At 46.8% G+C, this 20,714-nt stretch overlaps 1 protein-coding gene across 10 annotated transcripts in view; it reads right to left on the reverse strand.

The window, feature by feature from the left end:
* Nucleotides 1-425: 425 nt before the first annotated feature.
* MAPKAP1 (MAPK associated protein 1) overlaps nt 426-20,714 on the reverse strand; it is a 232,608-nt gene continuing 212,319 nt past the window's right edge. For 9 of the 10 annotated variants that reach the window (XM_006049254.4, XM_006049251.4, XM_006049253.4 and 6 more), the window contains 2 exons: nt 5,586-5,683; nt 426-976 (listed from right to left, as the gene is read on the reverse strand). In XM_006049254.4, the coding sequence (XP_006049316.1) occupies nt 851-976; nt 5,586-5,683 (224 nt within the window). In that variant the 3' untranslated portion in view covers nt 426-850. Of the gene's footprint in view, nt 3,613-5,585; nt 5,684-20,714 lie in introns of all 10 variants that reach the window. The other variant, XM_044926340.2, reaches the window with a different exon arrangement.

The following is a 20,714-nucleotide window of genomic DNA, read 5'->3' on the forward strand; positions in this document are numbered from 1 at the left end:
AGAAGGGTCCTCAGAGTCCAGGGCAAGCCCACGCGCGGGTCTGACCGTCGGCTCAAAGTCAGCCTGGCTACTGAGAAAACAGCAGCTCGGCGTGACCCCCGTTTCCCCGCGCCCCGAGCTTGATGCGCAGTCCTGCCTTCCTGAAGTCAGAGGTGCTGGAGAAGCTGAGGAGAGAAGGCTTCCGAAGGGGTGGGTGGCGCAGCCCTGGACACACATCACTACGTCCCCTCCCGAACTTCAGTAAGATGCTACCCTCAGAGCAACACGCTCATTTAAACAAATGGCATAGTTAAAACTATTGACTAAACCCTAAACATTTCTTCTGAAAAATCGAGCCATAGCTTTTCCAATCTGCCTGTTCAATATGGGGAGCAGATTTTAAAGAGAATAACATAATCAATCCTGCCCCAAAGAATGGTCCGTCATACCAACCATGATAAAGAGTTTATTAAAAGGAAGAAGAAAAAAAAACAGAAATGTACACTTTTGTTCTTCGCTTGTTTTAGGAAATTTGATCAAGCTGCAAGGACGCGTCTGGGCGCAGCTATGTACATCCTCGCGCGGGGCCATCAGGCAGTGAAGATGGCGGGGCCTCTCATGGCTCTGTGCCGTGTCGTCCGGCCCCGGGCACTGCTCGTCGAAGCTGCTGTCACTCAGGCTTCGGTCCCGTGGAAACGTCCCCAGCTCTGTCCGAGGGGGTGCCCCCCCTTCCCCTGGAGCCCACCAGCCCTGTCCCCGTGAGCCGGGAGCCTGGCCCCCCCGAGGACCGCAGGGCACAGGATGGGCGAGAGCCACCTGGCCCGGCAGGCAGCTCTGAGCTCCGGCAACAGACCGAAGCTGGAGGCCGCGGTCACTGCTGCCCTGACTTCTTTTCCTTCTGGAAGCTGAAGCTTGTACGTCTGTTCAGTTTTCTTTGTTTTTGAGCGAAATAGTCAGCCCGGGCAGTGCTTGCTCGCGATTCCAGTATATAGTTAACCTAGAAAGCAAGAGCACAGCCCAGTCACTTCCAGCCACCCTCTGCTCACCCAGGACGAGCGAGGGAAGAGCCTGGCCCTGGCCTGGGCACCCCCTGGGTCCAGTGCTCCCCTGGGTCCGGTGCTCCCCTGAGCACAGAGTCCGGTCATCACTACGACCCTGAAGGGTGGGCTCGAAGCCCACTGCATGACGGGGCAACAGGTCTGAAGAAAACACGTGGCTGTGCAGGCCTTTGAGTCTCTGGTGCAGCTTTTCTGATTCCTGAGTCTGAGTTCCCTCCTTAGCACGTGCTGCCTCCCAGAACCTCCCTGGTTCTGTCCCCGCCTGCTGTGCGGCCCTGAGCTCGCACACAACTTCCCCGAGCCCCGCTTAGCTCACCTGAAAGACAAGACATCACAGGGATGAAAACCAAACCAAAATAAGGCTCTGTGTTCAGCCTCCCAGCAGTTGGGGTACTTCCAAGCTCATAAGCGCCCCACTTGCTGTGGCTCATTTGATAAAAAGGAAAGTGAGGCTCACAGAAGGGGACCGAGATGCCCTAGATTACCGAGAGGTCATGGGCGAAGCTGGCACAGGCACCGTGGGAAGCCTGGGCAGGGGCACAGCTGGGCTGCCTCCCAAGTGTCAACCTTACTGCTACCCCTGAGGTCTCCTGGGCTCTTTTCAGATCCCCCCAGGCTGGGTGGCCACTGCCACCATCACCTTTGGCACTGAGTCCCTGTCTTGCCTGAGCCTCATCCATGCTTGGCTCACGTTGCAGAGGGAAAATTAAGACTTGGTTCCTGACCCAAGGAGCTCACAGCCTAGTGAGTGACCAACAGAACAAGTGTGACAACAGATACAGAAGGAGCAGAAAGGAATGGGGACAGTAACTAATGGGAACATGTGGGGTGAGGGGATAAAGGAACTGGGTTTTGAGGGATAAACAGGAGTTTGGGGTGTACAAGGGATAGGGAGAACCAGCATGCATCGAGGCACAACAGTGGAACACAGCAAGGGGATGTTCACGGTCATTCAGAAGCTGAGGGGCCAGACATGGTGAGGCGGGGAGGAGCCAGGGAAGGGCAGCAGTGCTGTGATCAGACCTGCGCCCGGTGCGAGGGTGAGCCCCTGGCTGGGCAGGGGCACAGGGCAGCAGCAGTGATTGGAGCACTTTTCAAGGATGACCTCATTTAACCCTCACAACAGCATTAGGAGAAGAGGCTGGCAGAGGATGAGGTGGCTGAATGGCATCACCAATTCAATGAACGTGGACCTGGGCAAACTCCAGGAGATGGTGCGGGACAGGGAGGCCTGGCATGCTGCAGTCCATGGGGCCGCGAAGAGTCGGTCATGACTTAGCGACTAAACAACAACAACGGCCTTAGGAGGAGGTGGCTGCTATTGTTATCCCCACTGTACAGAGGAGAAAACCGAGGCTCAGAATGGTAATGCTGTTTACTTGAGGTTACGGAGCTTGTAAGAGTTTGGGTTAGAACCTGAATCAGTTCTCCCGCTCCCCACCTTCTCAGAGCCCCCCACCCCTCACCTCCTCAGACGCCCCTTGTCCCACTGCCCCAGCAGCCCTCTGGCTGGGCCTGTCCGTGAACCAACACCGTTTCTCTCCAACCTCAAAGATCTGAAAGTTAAGAAACCTGAATACTCCTGGCTAGAGAACTGAGCCACCCCTTCTGTTGATTCTACATTGGGGGCCATGTGTCCTGCCCCGAGGGGAGAGGCCTCTGCTGATCGAGGAAGAACGGAGGTGCTGGGGGGGGGAGCAGTTCAGACTGCCTGGCTCGTGTGGGGCTGGGGCTCTGTCATGGCATCCCCTCCAAACTTTCTGCTCTGACAGTCGCCAGCAGCAGGCGTTAAGGGCTGGTGTCTGAGTACAGAAGGCTTGACATGCTTGGCCCGCTGCCTCGCCAAGTTACCAGCTGAGAGCAATAAATCATGAGGCCGGCAGGGCCGGGTGATGACGTGGGACACCACAGACGATGCATGGAAAGAAGGGGCTTTATCATGCTTAATAAGAGCAATCTTTGGATTCAGTTGTTTGCACAATCAGCCAGCCTACTGTTTTCAGTGTATTTTTGGCACATGTAACTTGACAAGAGCATTTAAAAATGATCCTTAACAGGCCAAGTATTTCCTAAATTTATTATCTTCAATGCTTTGTGATAATCACATAGATAATTTTAATGGAAGATTAATGTAATAATCAAAAGATAAAAACGCCCTTTGGTCTGCCATTAGCTGGTTAATATGCTGTGGCTTAAAACTTGCACAATTTTATGCACTATAGAGTGTTTCACTTTCAATGCACTTTACAGCTTAAGGCATAAAAATATAGGGAGTTTTCATGGTCAATAAAGTCACAGCCTCCATCACTCGATCATGAGAAGAACCCAACCTGAAGAGACCAATGATTCCTCTGAGATTCATCTCGAAGCCTGCAGAATTAGGGACCACACACGGCTTAGCTCAACTCTATCTCAAGTGGGGTGGGGGTGGGGGAGTCTGGGACTGCTCAGCTGGGTTCAAGCGGACACTCTACCTCTGTGCGCTCTGGAGCCTTGGGCCTCTGTATTTTCATCTATGAAGTGGGGGTAATAGTGTCCACAGGTTTCCCAGGTGGTACAGTGGTAAAGAATCCACCTGCCAATGCAGGAGACACAAGAGACACAGGTTCGATCCCTGGGTCAGGACGATCCCCTGGAGTAGGAAATGGCAACCCACTCCAGTATTTTTGTTTGGGAAACCCCATGGACAGAGAAGCCTGGCGGGCTAGAGTGCATGAGGCTGCAAAGAGTCGGACACAACTGAGCTCACACACATACACAATAATGTCTACAAGGGGCAGGGCAGTTGTGAGAATGAAATGAGATCATGTACATCAAAGGTCTTGTAGACAGTTGGTGCTCAATAAATGGGTCCCATGGGGAAAAAGACAATGAGATAAGAATAATCTGATGGCAAGTTGCCTATTTGTAATGGTCTGACATCAGCCTCTCATCCTTGTTTCCTCCTTTCAGTTTCAGTCTAAAGCTCTTGTTTTATGTGAAACTCCTTAATTCTAGAACCAGCACATACACTACCGGCGGCTATGACCAACTTGAGAAGAACCTCTGACGGAAGCACTTCCATTAAGTGGGGCCACAGTCACTGAGTATGGGTGCAAAGCCCCACGAAAACACTGGCAATGGCGGATCAGGATAAGTATTTAAATTGCTTTAGAAATCAGAGATTGGAGATGTGAAATTTAATCTTCCATCAGGATCGCGACCATTAGCTTCTCTAAGTAAATCAGGCTGGGACTCTCCTGGAGACTCGAGCACGATGCAATATTTCTGCAAGCATTTTCATATGAAAACAGACAATTTAGGGAAGGCACTAGGCCTCGGGGATTTTGCAGAAAAGCATCTGCTTCCAGGGAGCGTTTGGTCCTGGAAAATGATTTCTCTGCACTTGTTCTTCCGCAGTCTCGCACTGAAGTCATAAACCTGTGTTTCTGTCATCAATCTGCTGTTGTGAAAATTATTTTTATGTCAAACACAGGATTATAATTTTACTAGAATCCTTCTCAAGTCTTGAATATTTTAATGTTGGCTATAAAAAAAAAGGCCAGCCCTGACGGGGTAATGGGAGTATTTCTCTACCTGGCCCCTGAGTGTGGCCATGAGCTCCCTGGGGTTCATGGCCTGGGGACGCGGGCAGGTAACTCTTAGATCACTGGTTTCAAGCACTCCAGGTAGGCACCGCCCGCTGGCTGTTCTGATGGGCTTTGACCTGGGGTAGTCTACAAATCCTCTGCTTTCCATCCAACTGGTCACAATACTCTTGTCTCGGCTCTAAATTCTCCTCCTGGCAGCTTTATCCTTTTAATTCTCATCTACCACTTTTGAAAATCTTTGGTAAACTCAAAATGTTTCTGTGAAACAATTCATTTCACCGAAATCTCCTGTTTAATTCCTGAATGCCATGCACACCTGGGGCCTTAGGAGCACAGGTTCTAGAATCCCCCAAACCTGGGGTCAGGCTGCAGTTCTGCCAAGTCCCAATCCTGGCTGAGCGTTTTCCCCTGAGCCTCTGTTTTCATCTAGGGAATGGGAATGATTTTATATCACTATCTCACCGAGGTGTGAAGGCTCCTTGAGAGGGGACAGGTCAAGTGCCTGGCTCAGATCCTGCACTTTGGACCCTTCAGTAGATCTTAGTACTTGTACTACTATTATTAATACTTGATGATGTCTACTCTTAAAAGGAAAATGAATGATCACTTAACTAGCTAGGCTCACCGCATCTCATTTAATATTCTCTCTAGCAGCCCTTTGGTGGGGTGGAGCAGGGTAGCTAACATGATCCCCATTTTACAGGAGGAGAAACAGAGGCCCAGAGAGGTGATGTGACTGGCCAGAGTCACACACTGGAGGGGTGGGAGCCCCTCAGCGCAGAGCAGCTGACTTATGACGTGGCCCAGGCCTGGGTGCGCACCAGCCGGGCGACCTGTAGCCAGCGCAGCGTCTCTGCAGAACTGGCCCGGGAGCCTCATCAGTGCTGTGGGACAGGGGTGCGAGGGTGGGGCGTGCAGCCCTGCACACCCCGGGCCTGGGCCAAGAAGGAACACTCACCTTGAGCACGATTTCATTGACGGTAGCGGCGTCAGATTCGAAGTAGAGGTGTTTATAGTCGTGATTGCTTAGATACGTGAGTTTAAATATTGCGTGACCTGCAGGGACAGAGAAAAGGTGGAGTGAGGGGCTCTGGCAGATCACCTCGGGGGTGGCCCCCCAGATTCTCCTTTCATCGTCCAGTTCCCGGGACAGCAGGTGGAGGCTGCCCAGCAGCCACTCTTCCTGGAGCGGTTCGCCTCGTCATCACAGGCCGAGGGGTGGGGGGAGAGTCAGGTCCCTTTCCACAGCCTAGAGGGTGGGTGCAAGGCTCTATGGAACTACTCCCACACGATCATTACATGGAAATGGTGGTATTTTTTAAGGCAGAAGGCCAATTAACTCCAAATTATTCCTCTAAAAATAAAATAACTGTGCTTAAAGTCAAATAAATGAGCAACAGGAAGGGGAAAGGCCGATAGTAACGCGATTACGAGGGTCTCCAGGGCCGGCTCCTGAGGGAGGGGAGTCCGGGTCGTGTGACCCCTCCCGTGTGGAGGCTGCTCCCAAGGCCTCTGGTCATTTCCTGGGAGGATGGGTGGGCTGGGGGTAGAGGAGCGCATGGAGAGGCTGCTCTGAAAGCTGCCGCCTCACACAGCAGACTGACCTCAGGAGGCCAGATCCTCTTAACACTCGAACCCCCAGAGATCTGAATTCTTCTGCACCCCTTTCCTACCACCCTCAGGGCAACCCTGTCATTGCTGGGACTGCTTCCTGGTCTGGCCTCATCGCACTCCAACACCCTCTGGTGCCACAGACCAGCCCGGGGCACTGCACACACCCACCTGTCCACACCGGGGATGTCCTCACTTGTTAACTTGTCTCTAAAAGACTTGCCCATGCTGGCCCTCCAGCTCAACCGGCACCTCCATGGGACACATTCCTAGACATCTTCCCACACAGTGCTCGGCCGTCAGAGAAGCCCGCCTACGTGTCACACCCCCTGCAGCTGTGACCACACCCCCGTGGCTGTCCTTGGGGCCAGACGTGCCAATCAGATTCCCTCCTCCAGGCGCCTGCCCGCGTCAGCCCCACGTGACACTCTCCCTGGCCATCAGGGCATGCTGTCCTTGGGTTCTGGGAGACCTCTGTGGCCCTCCCAGAAAGTCCTCTTTCTCCTTGAGCTGTTCTGAAGTGGGTTTCCGCTTTTGGCAACCAAAGGAGCATTGCTCCAGAGAGAGGTGCAGTCACAGCTCAGCAAACATTCCCAGACCAAGGGGCAGCTGGCGACACCTCGGTCCCAGAGGCCTCCTGCTAACCAGCCTCAGAAACAACGCTTCTCCCGTCTGCTCTGCAACTTTGGTGCTCCTGAGACTAAGATTCAGCATATGCTATTAGGCGTTCTCATCCGTTGTCCTTTTAATTGAAGCAGTGGCTGGTCATAGTTATTAATTAATAATATATCACCCATATTACTGTAAGTTCCCCTCTTTCCCGGAGAAACCTTCTTGGAAACTTTATTTACAGTAGCTAATTCTTCAGATCTCCCCAAATAAACTGATATATGCTGAACGTCTGGGGCCAGAAAAGTGAAAGTGCCAGTATTTTATCCTGGAAACATCACGGTGATATACTCATCGTGACTATAAATTCAATATTGAAAAAACTAGCTAATAATTTCTGAAAAACCTCGCTTTCGGTCACTTGACAAATGTAGCCTGGTTCTCAATCGTGGTATTGAAATGTTAGAATTCTTAGCTGAAAGTTCATCATTTTGTGAATGTATAAATTACCTGTTTCTGAGAAGTGGATCTCATGTTAAGAGGGTGTATCTGTATGTCAGGGTGCGCGTGTGTGTATTCCTTGATCTCACAGGATTCAGCTAGGAGCCATCTGAGTCTCGGTGGTGATACGGCCATGTGTTAGTACAATGCGGATCTCTCTGATGGCCGTACTGTGACCGAGCAGAGATGTCTATGAAGGTCACAGGGCTGTGAAGGACAAACAGAGACGCCCCCTCCAGGAGGCCTTGCCGCTGACACCTGGCCATGACAGACACAGACTCCAGCGCCTGGGGCTGCAAAGAACCAGAAGGTCTTGGGGAGACCCGTGGACCCGAAGCTTCGGGGTTCACTGACCACCCTGATAAGTGATCTCACGGACTGTCTATCCCACCTGCTCCCACTCGTCACTGACAAAACAAAACCAACACCTCCAGTCACTACAGCGTGTTTTGCCTGAACAACCGAGACACCATTAAAAACCTGTCTGGCAGGCGCTTTTCAGGAAGAGCCAAACCCACACACGGCACATGTGACACGCGGTCTGCGGGGGCCTCGGGCCTCTGATGAAAGCCTCCACACTGTCCCCTGGGATCATACGGGCTCACGGAAAGAGGCCTGTGGTTCACCTACACACCAGTCACAGGGCAAAAGCAAACTATCGTCCCATGGCAAATCTCTGGGACGGCAGCATATTTGGGTCCGGAGGCTACAAACGTGCTGAGATCGGAGGCTGTGAGCTTCCCTTGTCTGTCCCCAGTGCTCTTTTCAGACCCCCAAGGAAGAGGGAAGCAAGCGGGAGTGATGAAGTGTGTACCCCACGTCGCTGAAGCCTCGGACTTGGCTGACCTTTCCAGGAAAACATTCCCATCACCGAGGGAGGATACAGAGAATGCTATCTGGGGAGCCTGCATCAGAATTCAAGTCGGCCCTCAAGGGACTCTTACAGAGCCAATAAATGCGTTAGGGGGTGGGGGGACATCCCCGCTGACAGCCCCTTCCTGCTCAGTGGGAGGACTCGGGGGGTGGTGAGCTCGAGTTAACCTGGAGTCACACTGTCAGCCCTGCTGGAGCCCTGGAGCGTGTGGTCGAGGCGTTCCATCAGTTTTCATTCTGCGGCTCCTCCCCTTGCTCCAGGGATCCCTGTGCTGCTGGGTGGCCAGAAGGGCAGGTTGACTCACTCAGATCCTGCCAGGAGCGCAGGCAAGTGCCCAGGCCAGAGGGATGGACACCAGGAACACCGAGAGAAAAGGACGATGAGCAGGATGAGGAAGGGGATCACAGGGAGATGGCAGGGAGACCCCAGGGGAGCGGGCTGGCCTGGAGGCAGAAGGGCCATCAGAGGCAGTTTCCTACAGAAGCTGACGCCTGAGTCATCCTAAAGGAGGAAGGGGGGTCAGCTGGGTAGAGGTGGAGTGGAGAAGGATGTAACAGGGTAAGGACAGAGCAACCTACAGGACAAAAGGCAGCAGGCCTTCCAGATGGCGCTCCGAGCAGTGGACAGGCAGGAGGTGGTGGGACACAGGGCAGACTGAAGGGCTGGGGAGGGAGCCACTAGTGGGCTCTAAGTTGGGCAGTAAATGGTCAAATTGTGCCTTGGGGCATTCACCCTGACTCCCCAGGGCCTAGAGGCTGGGGGACCAACTGCCACAGTCCTCTAGGTAGGAGCTAGACGGGGGCAAAAAGGATGCTGAGAAAGGGATCAACTTGAGAACCGTAGAGAAGGAACTGTGGCAGGACTTGGAAATGCTGTTACAATAGAATAGTTAATAAGCAGAATTCACACTTGTATAATTTCACCCAATCCAAAGCCCACAGATTAAAGTGAAACGAGTTAACTGACCTAGTTCTGGAAATGAATCTATCAGTAACCATGAGTAGTTTATGCTGCGTGGTAAATTTCCACCAGCACTGTCTGGGTAGATGGGATCACTGGCATTTCAACACCGACTGAACAGAACAGAGACACAAAGTGACAGAAGTCTGTTACCAAACCCTCCTCAGCCTCGGGCGCCTCGAGGCTCACCTCAGGTAAATGGGCAAGAGGGCTCAAGTGCCCTCCTCGGCTGCAGCCTTCCATGTCCTGGGATGTGACAGGGAACGAGAGGCGGGCAGGTTACTCTTGGAAACTCAACGAAAATGAGCAGCTCTCACAGGAAAGGAGTGAGCCATAGGGGCAAACTGTACAAAGGCCCGCTGAGGAAGAATGATGGTGTTATATGGCTATTTCCTTTACTATGGTTTGCAGATACTGCATTTTTTTTTTTTTAAACAAATTGAAGGTTTGTGGCAACTGAGCACTATCATGATGGTGAGCATTTTTCAACAATAAAGTATCTTAAAATTAAGGTATGTAAATTATTTTCTTAGACATAATGTTACTATTGCGCACTTAACAGACTACATATAGTGTAGATATAACTTTTATATGCATTGGGGAACCCCCCAAAATGTGCGTGACTTGCTTTTGACTTGCTTTACTATGGTTGGCCTGGAATCCAATCTGCAATGCCTCTGAGGCATGCCTGGGTATCAGTAATGCCGTAAAAGAGAACACAAAGCCTGATATTCCAATTAGTCCAAATGATTTTGCTTGGGTTGTTAAATTGTTTGGAAATTAAAGCATAACAAAAGCCTGGGATGCAGAGGGGGAAAATGTGAGCGCTGGTCAGAGACTTGGGAAGAAATCCAGGTGTGCTGAGTTGCAGTGCTGAGACCGTGGGAGGCACTGCCCCCAGAGCCAGATGTGCCTGGGAGGAGACAGCGCCCGTGACACCCCACATGGTGCTCAGATGCAGTGGGGGCTCAAGGCGGGTGGTGGCCGTCATTGTTACGGCTGTGATGGGACTGGTATTTGAAGCTAACATCCTCATTATTTTGAAGATCTGGTTTTTAATTGGGCTTTCTTTGAGCAGACTTGCTTTCAGAGCTGTAGGAATAAAAATGCAATATAATGGAATATAAACTGAAGTATCCAATCCCTGGCCACATATCCAGATTTGCTCAGGGCACTGAAACTATATGTCTGCTTCTGAATATTGAAATGAAAGTCTGGATATGTGAAAATGTATTTACATTTACGTATTTTTTTTTTTTTCCAAAGGAAAACAGAGAAGATGGAACGTAACACTGAACAGAAACTAATTAGCAGCACAGATGTCAGAAACCGAGATCTTTGAGCTTTTGTGCTGTAATTTATCATCGGCATTATGAGTTTTAACTTAAACAAAAGGCTGTGTTGAAAAACAGGTTCTTCTGGTCAATGGAGGGGAGTGGCCATTCAGACAAAGCTGCTGTCGCCACAGATGGGGCAGCTGAAGCAGAGGGCCAGCAGTTTCCACGCTCCTGCTGAAAGAAGGGCCCCAGACCTTCACTGCCAAGGGACCCGAGACTGTGGTTTGAGAGGAGGCTCCCTTCTAAACGATCTGCGGGCACTGACTGTGGCCGTCAATGACGGGTCAGAGCGGGACTTCCAAATCGAGCCGGCAGCCCACCTGTGTCCAAAACCCTCCAGGGGCCGTCACTTGCCAGGAAAGCCAAAAGTAAATTTGAATTTTCTTTTTCAATTAAAAAATATAAAATATATTTTAAAATTATGAGACATTGAGAAGACATGGGAAAAACTTCCACCCTTGACCTCCATAATACCAACACCGGCACAGTGACAGGCAGCATCTCTTTTCCAATCATCCTCATGTCTGTTTCTACACAATTGTAGTCAGACGGTATACCAGAATTGGGGGATAATTTCTGCTGTTAACATTTTATGATAGCCTTTTCCTTGCTGACATCATCTCCACAACCATCTGTTTCAGTGGCTACCTTTTATTCCATTAAGTAGGTATGTGCCATGGCTCATGCTACCATCTTTGTGCTGGGCATTTAAGTTACTTATAATATTGACAGTATTATAGGTAAGGCTATGAAGGACATCTCTGCCCTCCTGGATTGTTTCTGAATTCCTTTACATCAGACACAGATACTTTTAAGAAGTGGGTTTTCAGGGTCTGACCTTTTCTGGTCCCTCGGGCCTAGAAGTGGGTGGAAAGCTCTCATTGGATTTTTTGAGGGAAACGGATGGCCTGGGATGCTTTGGTCTCTGGGCTGAAAACCCTCCACTGCAAGTAGCATGCCCAGCTGCCCACACGAGCTTCAGTTCAATTTAATTGAACCCACAAGGCTGGTGCTCCTTTCCGAGCCCCCCATAGTGGCAGAGGCCCCAGTAACTGGAATGAGCTCCTTGACCTCTGGAGCAGGACAGAGTGATCCACTTACACTTTTGCCTGAGTTATTCAGCCCCTCCCCTCTTTGGCTTGCTCCTATAAACATAATTAAAGCTGATTATAAAAACTCCCATGGCAATGTGATTTCCCTCCTTCCTCTAATTTACTGAAAACACTCTTGCTAAGGTCACTACGACCTCTATGAGAGATCCAGTTGATAATTCTTGGCTTCTATTTTGCTTGGCTCCTCAACTGTATCTGATACTTCTCTTGAAGTCCTCTCTTCCCATGAAGCCACAGTCAATTGATTCTTCAGCTGACTTCTCCTATCAATCCGTTTCTTATATTCCTTTGTGGCCGTCTTGTCCTTCCTCTCTCTCTTAAATGATGGTCTTCCCAGTGTCCTGTCCTTGACTCTCATCACTTCTAATTCCATTTCTCCTCTGTCAGGTTTGCTCATCGGGTTTTAATTACTACCCAGATGTTGATGGGGCTTTCCAGGTGCTGTTAGTGGTTAAGAACCCGCCTGCCAATACAGGATACATAAGAGATGTGGGTTCGATCCTTGGGTTGGAAAGATCCCCTGGAGGAGGGCATGGCAATCCATTTTAGTCTTCTTGCGTGGAGAATCCCATGCACAGAGGAGCCTGGTGGGCTACAACTCTCCAGTGTTTCTTTTCCTACTGTATTCAGAATAAAGTCCAAGCTTCTTAGATGATTTTTGAGACCCTAGATTCAGTTCAGTTCACTCAGTCGTGTCCGACTCTTCGTGACCCTGTGAATTGCAGCATGCCAGGCCTCCCTGTCCATCACCAACTTCCGGAGTCTCCCCAAACCCATGTCCATCGAGTTGGTGATGCCATCCAGCCATCTCATCCTCTGTCATCCCCCTCTCCTCCTGCCCCCAATCCTCCCGGCATTGGGTTTTTTCCAATGAGTCAACTCTTCGCATGAAGTGGCCAAAGTATTGGAGTTTCAGCTTTAGCATCATCAGTCCATCCAATGAACACCCAGAACTGATCTCCTTTAGGATGGACTGGTTGGATCTTCTTGCAGTCCAAGGGACTCTCAAGAGTCTTCTCCAACACCACAGTTCAAAAGCATCAATTCTTCGGTGCTTAGCTTTCTTCACAGTCCAACTCTCACATCCATACGTGACTACTGGAAAAACAATAGTCTTGACTAGACGGACCTTTGTTGGCAAAGTAATGTCTCTGCTTTTGAATATGCTATCTAGGTTGGTCATAACTTTCCTTCCAAGGAGTAAGCGTCTTTTAATTTCATGGCTGCAGTCACCATCTGCAGTGATTTTGGAGCCCCCCAAAATAAAGTCTGACACTGTTTCCACTGTTTCCCCATCTATTTCCCATGAAGTGATGGGACCAGATGCCATGATCTTCGTTTTCTGAATGTTGAGCTTTAAGCCAATTTTTTCACTCTCCTCCTTCACTTTCATCAAGAGGCTTTTTAGTTCCTCTTCACTTTCTGCCATAAGGGTGGTGTCGTCTGCATAGCTGAGGTTATTGATATTTCTCCCAGCACTCTTGATTCTAGCTTGTGCTTCTTCCAGTCCAGCGTTTCTCATGATGTACTCTGCATATAAGTTAAATAAGCAGGGTGATAATATACAGCCTTGACGTACTCCTTTTCCTATTCAGAAGCAGTCTATTGTTCCATGTCCAGTTCTAACTGTTGCTTCCTGACTTGCATACAGGTTTCTCAGAGACAGGTCAGATGGTCTGGTATTCCCATCTCTTTCAGAATTTTCCACAGTTTCTTGTGATCCACACAGTCAAAGGCTTTGGCATAGTCAATAAAGCAGAAATAGATATTTTTCTGGAACTCTCTTGCTTTTTCCATGATCCAGCGGATGTTGGCAATTTGATCTCTGGTTCCTCTGCCTTTTCTAAAACCAGATTGAACATCAGAAAGTTCATGGTTCACGTATTGCCGAAGCCTGGCTTGGAGAATTTTGAGCATTACTTTATTAGCATGTGAGATGAGTGCCATTGTGCGGTAGTTTGAGCATTCTTTGGCATTGTCTTTCTTTGGGATTGGAATGAAAACCGACCTTTTCCAGTCCTGTGGCCACTGCTGAGTTTTCCAAAGTTGCTGGCATATTGAGTGCAGCACTTTCACAGCATCATCTTTCAGGATTTGAAATAGCTCCAAATGAAATAGCTCCATTTGAAATAGCTCCAGGAATTCCATCACCTCCACTAGCTTTGTTCATAGTGATGGTTTCTAAGGCCCACTTGACTCCACATTCCAGGATGTCTGGCTCTAGGTGAGTGATCACACCATCGTGATTATCTGGGTTGTGAAGATCTTTTTTGTACAGTTCTTCTGTGTATTCTTGCCATCTCTTAATATTTTCTGCTTCTGTTAGGTCCCTACCATTTCTGTCCTTTATTGAGCCCATCTTTGCATGAAATATTCCCTTGGTATCTCTAATTTTCTTGAAGACAGCTCTAGTCTTTCCCATTCTGTTGTTTTCCTCTATTTCTTTGCATTGATTGCTGAGGAAGGCTTTTTTATCTCTCCTTGCTATTCTTTGGAACTCTGCATTCAGATGGGAATATTTTTCCTTTTCTCCTTTGTTTTTCGCTTCTGTTCTTTTCACAGCTATTTGTAAGGCCTCCCCAGACAGCCATTTTGGTTTTTTGCATTTCTTTTCCATGGGGATGGTCTTAATCCCTGTCTCCTGTACAATGTCACGAACCTCTGTCCATAGTTCATCAGGCACTCTATCAGATCTAGTCCCTTAATCTATTTAACCCTAGATTAGCAGTTGTCAAACATTTTGGCTCCAAATCCCCTTACACTCTTAAAGGGGTTGCAAAGAGTTGGACACAACTGAAGTGACTTAGCAGGGTCAGATGTTGATGATCCCACAGCAGGTGTCTGGCTGAGACCTTTCTTCAGACTTTCAGAGCCAACCGTAGCCGCCATCCTCTACGGCCTGCAGTGGTGCACGTCCAGAGCTGAAGTCTACGTTTCCCCTTAAATCAAAAGCTCTGGGGATTTCTATGATGGTCAGTGGTTAGCCTGTCTTCCAATACAGGGGACGGGGGTTCGATCTCTGGTCAGGGAACTAAGGTCACACCTACCCCGCAGCATCTAGGCCTGTATGCCACAACTAAGACCCGATGCAGCAAAAAACAAATGTTCAAAGCTCTGTTACTGCCCCTGGAGGCTCACCAAGTCCCAAGCATTTGTCCCCTAAATAGTTTTCATACATTTATCTTCCATCCCTTCTCATCCTGTGACCACCGCCCTCCACCCAGTCCTGACCATCTGGTACTGCTTCTTGGTCTTCCTTCTTTGGGTCACGTCCTCTTCAGGCCCAAAGATCTACCTAGAGGAGTCGTCCTTTTATAACACACACCTGGTCCTATTACTCCCCGACATAAAACTCTACAGTGTTTCTTTCCCCACTATCTTCAGAATAAAGTCCAAACTTCTTAGATGATTTTCGAGACCCTAGATTAGCAGTTGTCAAACACTTTGGCTCCAAATCCCCTTACACACAAACATTACTGAGGAGCCCTAAAAGCTTTTATGTGGATTATATCTATTATTATTATATTAGAAATTAAAACTGAGAAATTTAAAAGCTATTAATCCATTAAAAAATAATAAACTTATTGCAAGTCAACACAATGTATTTTTTAATGGCGAAACCCTTATATTCCCTCAAACAACAAAGCTTTAATGAAAAATCTGGCATTACTGTATAGTTTTGAAAATTATAAAATATTTGGTTTGACAGAGTATAGCTGTATTATATTCTGTTTTTGCACTTTGATTTGTTGTGACTGCTTAGGTTGAAGCATATGAGAAAAAGTCAGCCTCGCATAGATATGTTTTTTGAAAAAGGAGTATTTTTAATATTCTCTGTAAATATTCTTTGATATTATACAAAACTTGATAAATGATATCTCCTTAAAGATTAGCTGCAATGTGGAATCTAAAACCATATGAATAAACTTTTTGTATCGTTACACTTAAATTCATTGGTCTGTCTTGCACTTTGCATGACTCTTTTAAAGAAAAATAGTAATTTATTTGGCTGCATCAAGTCTTTGTTGTGGCATTTGGAATCTTAACTGCAGTATGTGAACTCTTAGTTGCGCTATGTAGGATCTAGTTCTTTGACTAGGGATTGAACCTGGGCCCCCTGCATTGGGAGCATGGAGTTTTAGCCACTGGACCATCAGTTCAGTTCAGTTCAGTCACTCAGTCGTGTCCGACTCTGCTACCCTATGAATCGCAGCACGCCAGGCCTCCCTATCCATCACCAACTCCCGGAGTTCACTCAGACTCACCTCCATCAAGTCAGTGATGCCATCCAGCCATGTCATCCTCTGTCGTCCCCTTCTCCTCCTGCCCCCAATCCCTCCCAGCATCCGAGTCTTTTCCAATGAGTCAACTCTTCGCATGAGGTAGCCAAAGTCCTGTAGTTTCAGCTTTAGCATCATTCCTTCCAAAGAAATCCCAGGGCTGATCTCCTTCAGAATGGACTGGCTGGATCTCCTTGCAGTCCAACAGAGAAGCCCCTAAATGACGTTTTTACTCTTGGGTGGTTTTGTAACAACATGCAGTAGTCTAGAAAATACACAGGTCTTCCATATGTTGACACATTATACAATATTAAAAAAATCTCAATACTCATTAATTATCGTTACTGATCTCTTCAGAAAAATAATGAGAAATGAAGTTCACAGTGATGGATACAAATTTTCTGAGACTCTAATTTTCATCCAAAAGCCTGAATTTCATCCCTGGCATCAAATACTAACTAACTTTCTGTGAAATGGCAGGATTACTTCCTTTATGTTCAAGAAAATGTATGCTAAATAGTTAGGCTTGAATAACTATAGTTTGTCAGTTGCTCTTTCAAGTATAAACTGAGTTCCATGAAATGAGTTTCAGCTTGCAACTCACACAATTTCACAAGTCCTTCTCCTTGAGACAGGTCTTCTACCCTCCTATGCAGCAGATGTATGTCAGCAAAAGAATTAAAACAATATTTATGGGGTCTTTTGATGCTTCGATTCATGTGTCAGTTGTTCTAACAAAATATAATATGGCATTTCAGTAACCAAGTATTGGTTGAGTTTCATTCTTTAGCATTTAAAGAGGCAGACAAGCAAGAAACAAATTCTGTATCTGAAAATTCTGTCCTCAGTTTGTAGCAAGTTTGAGTTTGCAGGTTCTCTTGGGAGGCTAAATTAGATAAAATCTCAGCTATCCAACCCGTGCAGCAGACAGCTTGAGTGACCTTTATGCAAAAAACATACCTTTTCCATCTTAAGCATAAAAACTCCATATCACAAAATTTCCTCCCATGTTAGAGTATGAAAGTGAAAGTGTTAGTCACTCAATCATGTCTGACTCTTTATGACCCCATGGACTAGTGCCTGCCAGGCTCCTCTATCCATGGAATTCTCCAGGCAAGAATACTGAAGTGGGTTCTTCTTGACCCAGGGATTGAACCCTGGTCTCCTACATTGTAGGCAGGAGACTCTTTACCATCTGAGCCAGCAGGGAAGCCCTGTATTAGAGTATAAGGAAAATAAATACTGTGTTACCATGTTCACCTTTATAAATATTGAATATCATGATTTCCTCAGGGCTACATCTCACTGACTCTGTGTGATCCCACAGACGGCAGCCACCAGGCTCCCCCGTCCCTGGGATTCTCCAGGCAAGAACACTGGAGTGTGTTGCCATTTCCTTCTCCAATGCATGAAAGTGAAAAGTGAAAGGGAAGTCGCTCAGTTGTGCCCGACTCTTAGTGACCCCATGGACTGCAGCCTACCAGGCTCCTCCATCCATGGGATTCTCCAGGCAAAGTACTGGAGTGGGGTGCCATTGCCTTCTCCAAAGATACTGCCATACTACTGTGCTTATTGTTTTTGGACTGCTTTTTAACATTTTTTGTTTTGTTTCATTTTTGGTCAGCTCTTGTCAGTTTTCACTTTCCACTGTCTTTATTATTAAGTTCTATAATTCTTTCTCGCCCTTATATTTTTTTGCATTTAATATCCTCTAGGAGGAGAAACCAGATAACTAAGCATAGTTAAAATCTGTTAAGAAATAAATAGCTAGTGGGAATTTGTATGACACAGGGAGCTCAAATCCAGTGCTCTGTCACAACCTAGAGGGGTGGGATGGGCGAGAGGTGGGAGGGAGGTCCAAGAGGGAGGGGATATATGCATACCTATGGCTGATTCATGTTGATGTATGGCAGAAACCAGCACAGTACCGTAATTATCCTCCAATTAAAAATAAAATAAAACCCAAAGTCCTCAAAATACTCAATAAATTTGTCAATAAAGAGTATTTTGCAAGAAAAAAAAGAAAGACTTTATGAGCTGGGGGCCTAGGGATACTCTTCCGTCTAAAAAGCACAGAGGTTTAAGTGCCCTGGCTTTGGTTCAGTGCACAGGGAAGAGAATAAGTCTCTGTCACCACTTATACGCAACTTCAGACAAGCTACATAACTTCTCTGAGTCCTAGTTTCCTCACTTATGAAATGGGAATAATATCTGTCTCACAGAGTTGTTACTAAGATTAAGCAATCCTAGGATAAAATCAACTGAGATTTCTATAACACATGTACATAAACCTCAGAGAGTTGTTGCAAGAACTAAGCAGTGCATATAAAGCACTTGGGACACTGCCTGACACTTGGTAGATTCTTTGTCTTTTCACTCTCACTCTCCAAGATAAACTTTTCCAGACAGTAAATACTTTAGGCTTTGTGGGCCAACAGGCAAAGTTAAGGCTCTTTAATAGACACTTTTATAACAAGAGAAAAATTCTACATTTTTAAATTAAAAAAATTCAAAATATAACAATCAAATGTATCTTCTGAGGGGTACTACAAGCTGTTCCTGAGGACAGAATTTTTTTTTTGAGGGGAAATGATGTTTCGCTTAAAAAATGGAATTCAAAACTAATGTTCCATATCATCAAATCAATTGCAAATATTCACGTTAAAAACTATTCTTAGTGCATGCTGCTAAGTCACTTCAGTCATGTCCGACTCTGTGCGACCCCAAAGATGGCAGCCCACCAGGCTCCCCCATCCCTGGGATTCTCCAGGCAAGAACACTGGAGTGGGTTGCCATTTTCTTCTTCAATGCATGAAAGTGAAAAGTGAAAGTGAAGTCGCTCAGTCGTGTCTGACTCTTAGGGACCCCATGGACTGCAGCTTACTAGGCTCCTCCATCCATGGGATTTTCCAGGCAAGAGTACTAGAGTGGGGTGCCATTGCCTTCTCCAATTCTTAGTGCATAGGCCATACAAAAATAGGCGGTGGGCTGGATTTAGCCTATGGGCCAGAGTTTGTCAATCTCTGTTCAAAGAGGTCTGGCTTATTTCCTTTTTCTTTGTTCATTCTGTATAGTTGCTAATGGTGACATTTTGTGTACTCTTGATTCTTTTGTGTAGATCTGGGTTTGTATCTGGCAATTTTCTCCCCCCTCTAGCCTTCCATGTTTCTTAGAGTGAAGGTTTAACGGCACAAATTCTTTCATTTTTTTAATGTCTGGAAATGTCTTCACTTTCATTTCTGAAGGATTTTTTCACTGAATATAGAAATCTTGGTTGACAAGATTTTCTTTTAGCAAGCAATGTCATTCCATCATCTGGACTGCATTATTTCTGGTGGGAAATTATTCTTATCTTGGTCTCTCTGGCTGCTTATTAAGTTTTCTCTTTATCACTGGTTTTCTGCAATTTGATTATGATGTGCCTTGATGTGGTTTTCTCTATATTTATCCTATTTGGCCATCTTTGGACTTCTAAGGTTGGTGGATTGGAATTTTTAAACAAATCTGGAACAGTTTTCTCTACCATCCCTGAGAGTCATAACATAACACATGTATGTTAGAACATTTGCTATTATTCCACAGCCTTTGTTCTTTTCATCCATTTCTTCTTTGTGCTTCACTTTGAATATTTTCTGTTGTCCTTTAAAGTTCACTGATTGCAATAGGCAGATTCTGAAATGACTTTCAAGGATCCCACCTCCTGCTTTTCATGGCCTTGTGTAACCTCCTTGTCTTGTTTGTGGGCTAGACCTAGTGACTTACTTCCAATGAATAAAGTATAGCAAAAGCGCTGGGCTGTATTTCTGAGATTGGGTTATAAAACACTGTGACTTCTTTCTTCCTAGTACATTCCTGCTTCTGGTTATTTGGATGAAGCCAGATGCCATTTTGAGAGCCTCCCTGTGGAGAGGCCCATGTGGTAAGGAACTGAAGTGAACAAAGAAATGAACTCTGCCAGTAACTACTCAGTGAGCCTGGAAGCACATCCTGCCCCTACTGAACCCTGAGGAGACTGTGGCCCTGGCTGACAGTGTGACTGCGGCCAGAGGAGAGGCCCTGTGCTAGAGGACCCAGCAAAGCTGTGCTGGATTCCCGACCCACGAAACTGCGAGACAGTAAGTGTTACTGTTGTTTTAAGCCACTGAGTTTCGAGACAATTTGTTATGTGGCAACAGATAACTAACATTCTGACCTTTTCTCTTAATCTTCCTGATGTGCTCCCACAGTCAGTGTTTTGATTCAGGTATTGTATTCCTCAGCTCTAGAATTTTCATTTGGTTCTTTTTAAAGGTTCCATTTCTCTTCTTTTTGAGCTGTTTTCCTTTAAGTCTTTGAACATACTTATAATAAGAATTCTTAAGTACTTACTTGCCAATTCTATTCTCTCTCCACTCCTGACTCTGCTTCTACTGATTGATTTTTCTCCTGGTTATGGGACAAATTTTTCCTGCTTCTTTGCACGCCATGTGATTTCTGACTGAAAGTTGGATATTATGAATGCTATGCTCTGTGTGATGTCTGCCTCTTGTCACCATCTTTTAGAGACTGTTGGGCTTTGTTCTGGCAGTCAGTTAATTTACATGTGGATCAGCTTGATCCTTTCAAGACTCCTTTTAAAACTTTCTTGAGAATTAAAGCAGTCTTTAATCTAGGGCTAGTTTAGCCTTACTCCTAAGATATGGCCTTTCCAGAGTCATGACGAAATGTCCTGGATGCTTCAACGACTGGGGAGCTATAAACTTGAGTTTTGGCCAGAATGTTAGTTTCTAGCTCCCAGCAGTTGTTTTTTGACCAGATTCGTGA

Source organism: Bubalus bubalis, chromosome 12, assembly GCF_019923935.1.
Source record: "Bubalus bubalis isolate 160015118507 breed Murrah chromosome 12, NDDB_SH_1, whole genome shotgun sequence".
Taxonomy (NCBI): Eukaryota; Metazoa; Chordata; class Mammalia; order Artiodactyla; family Bovidae; genus Bubalus; species Bubalus bubalis.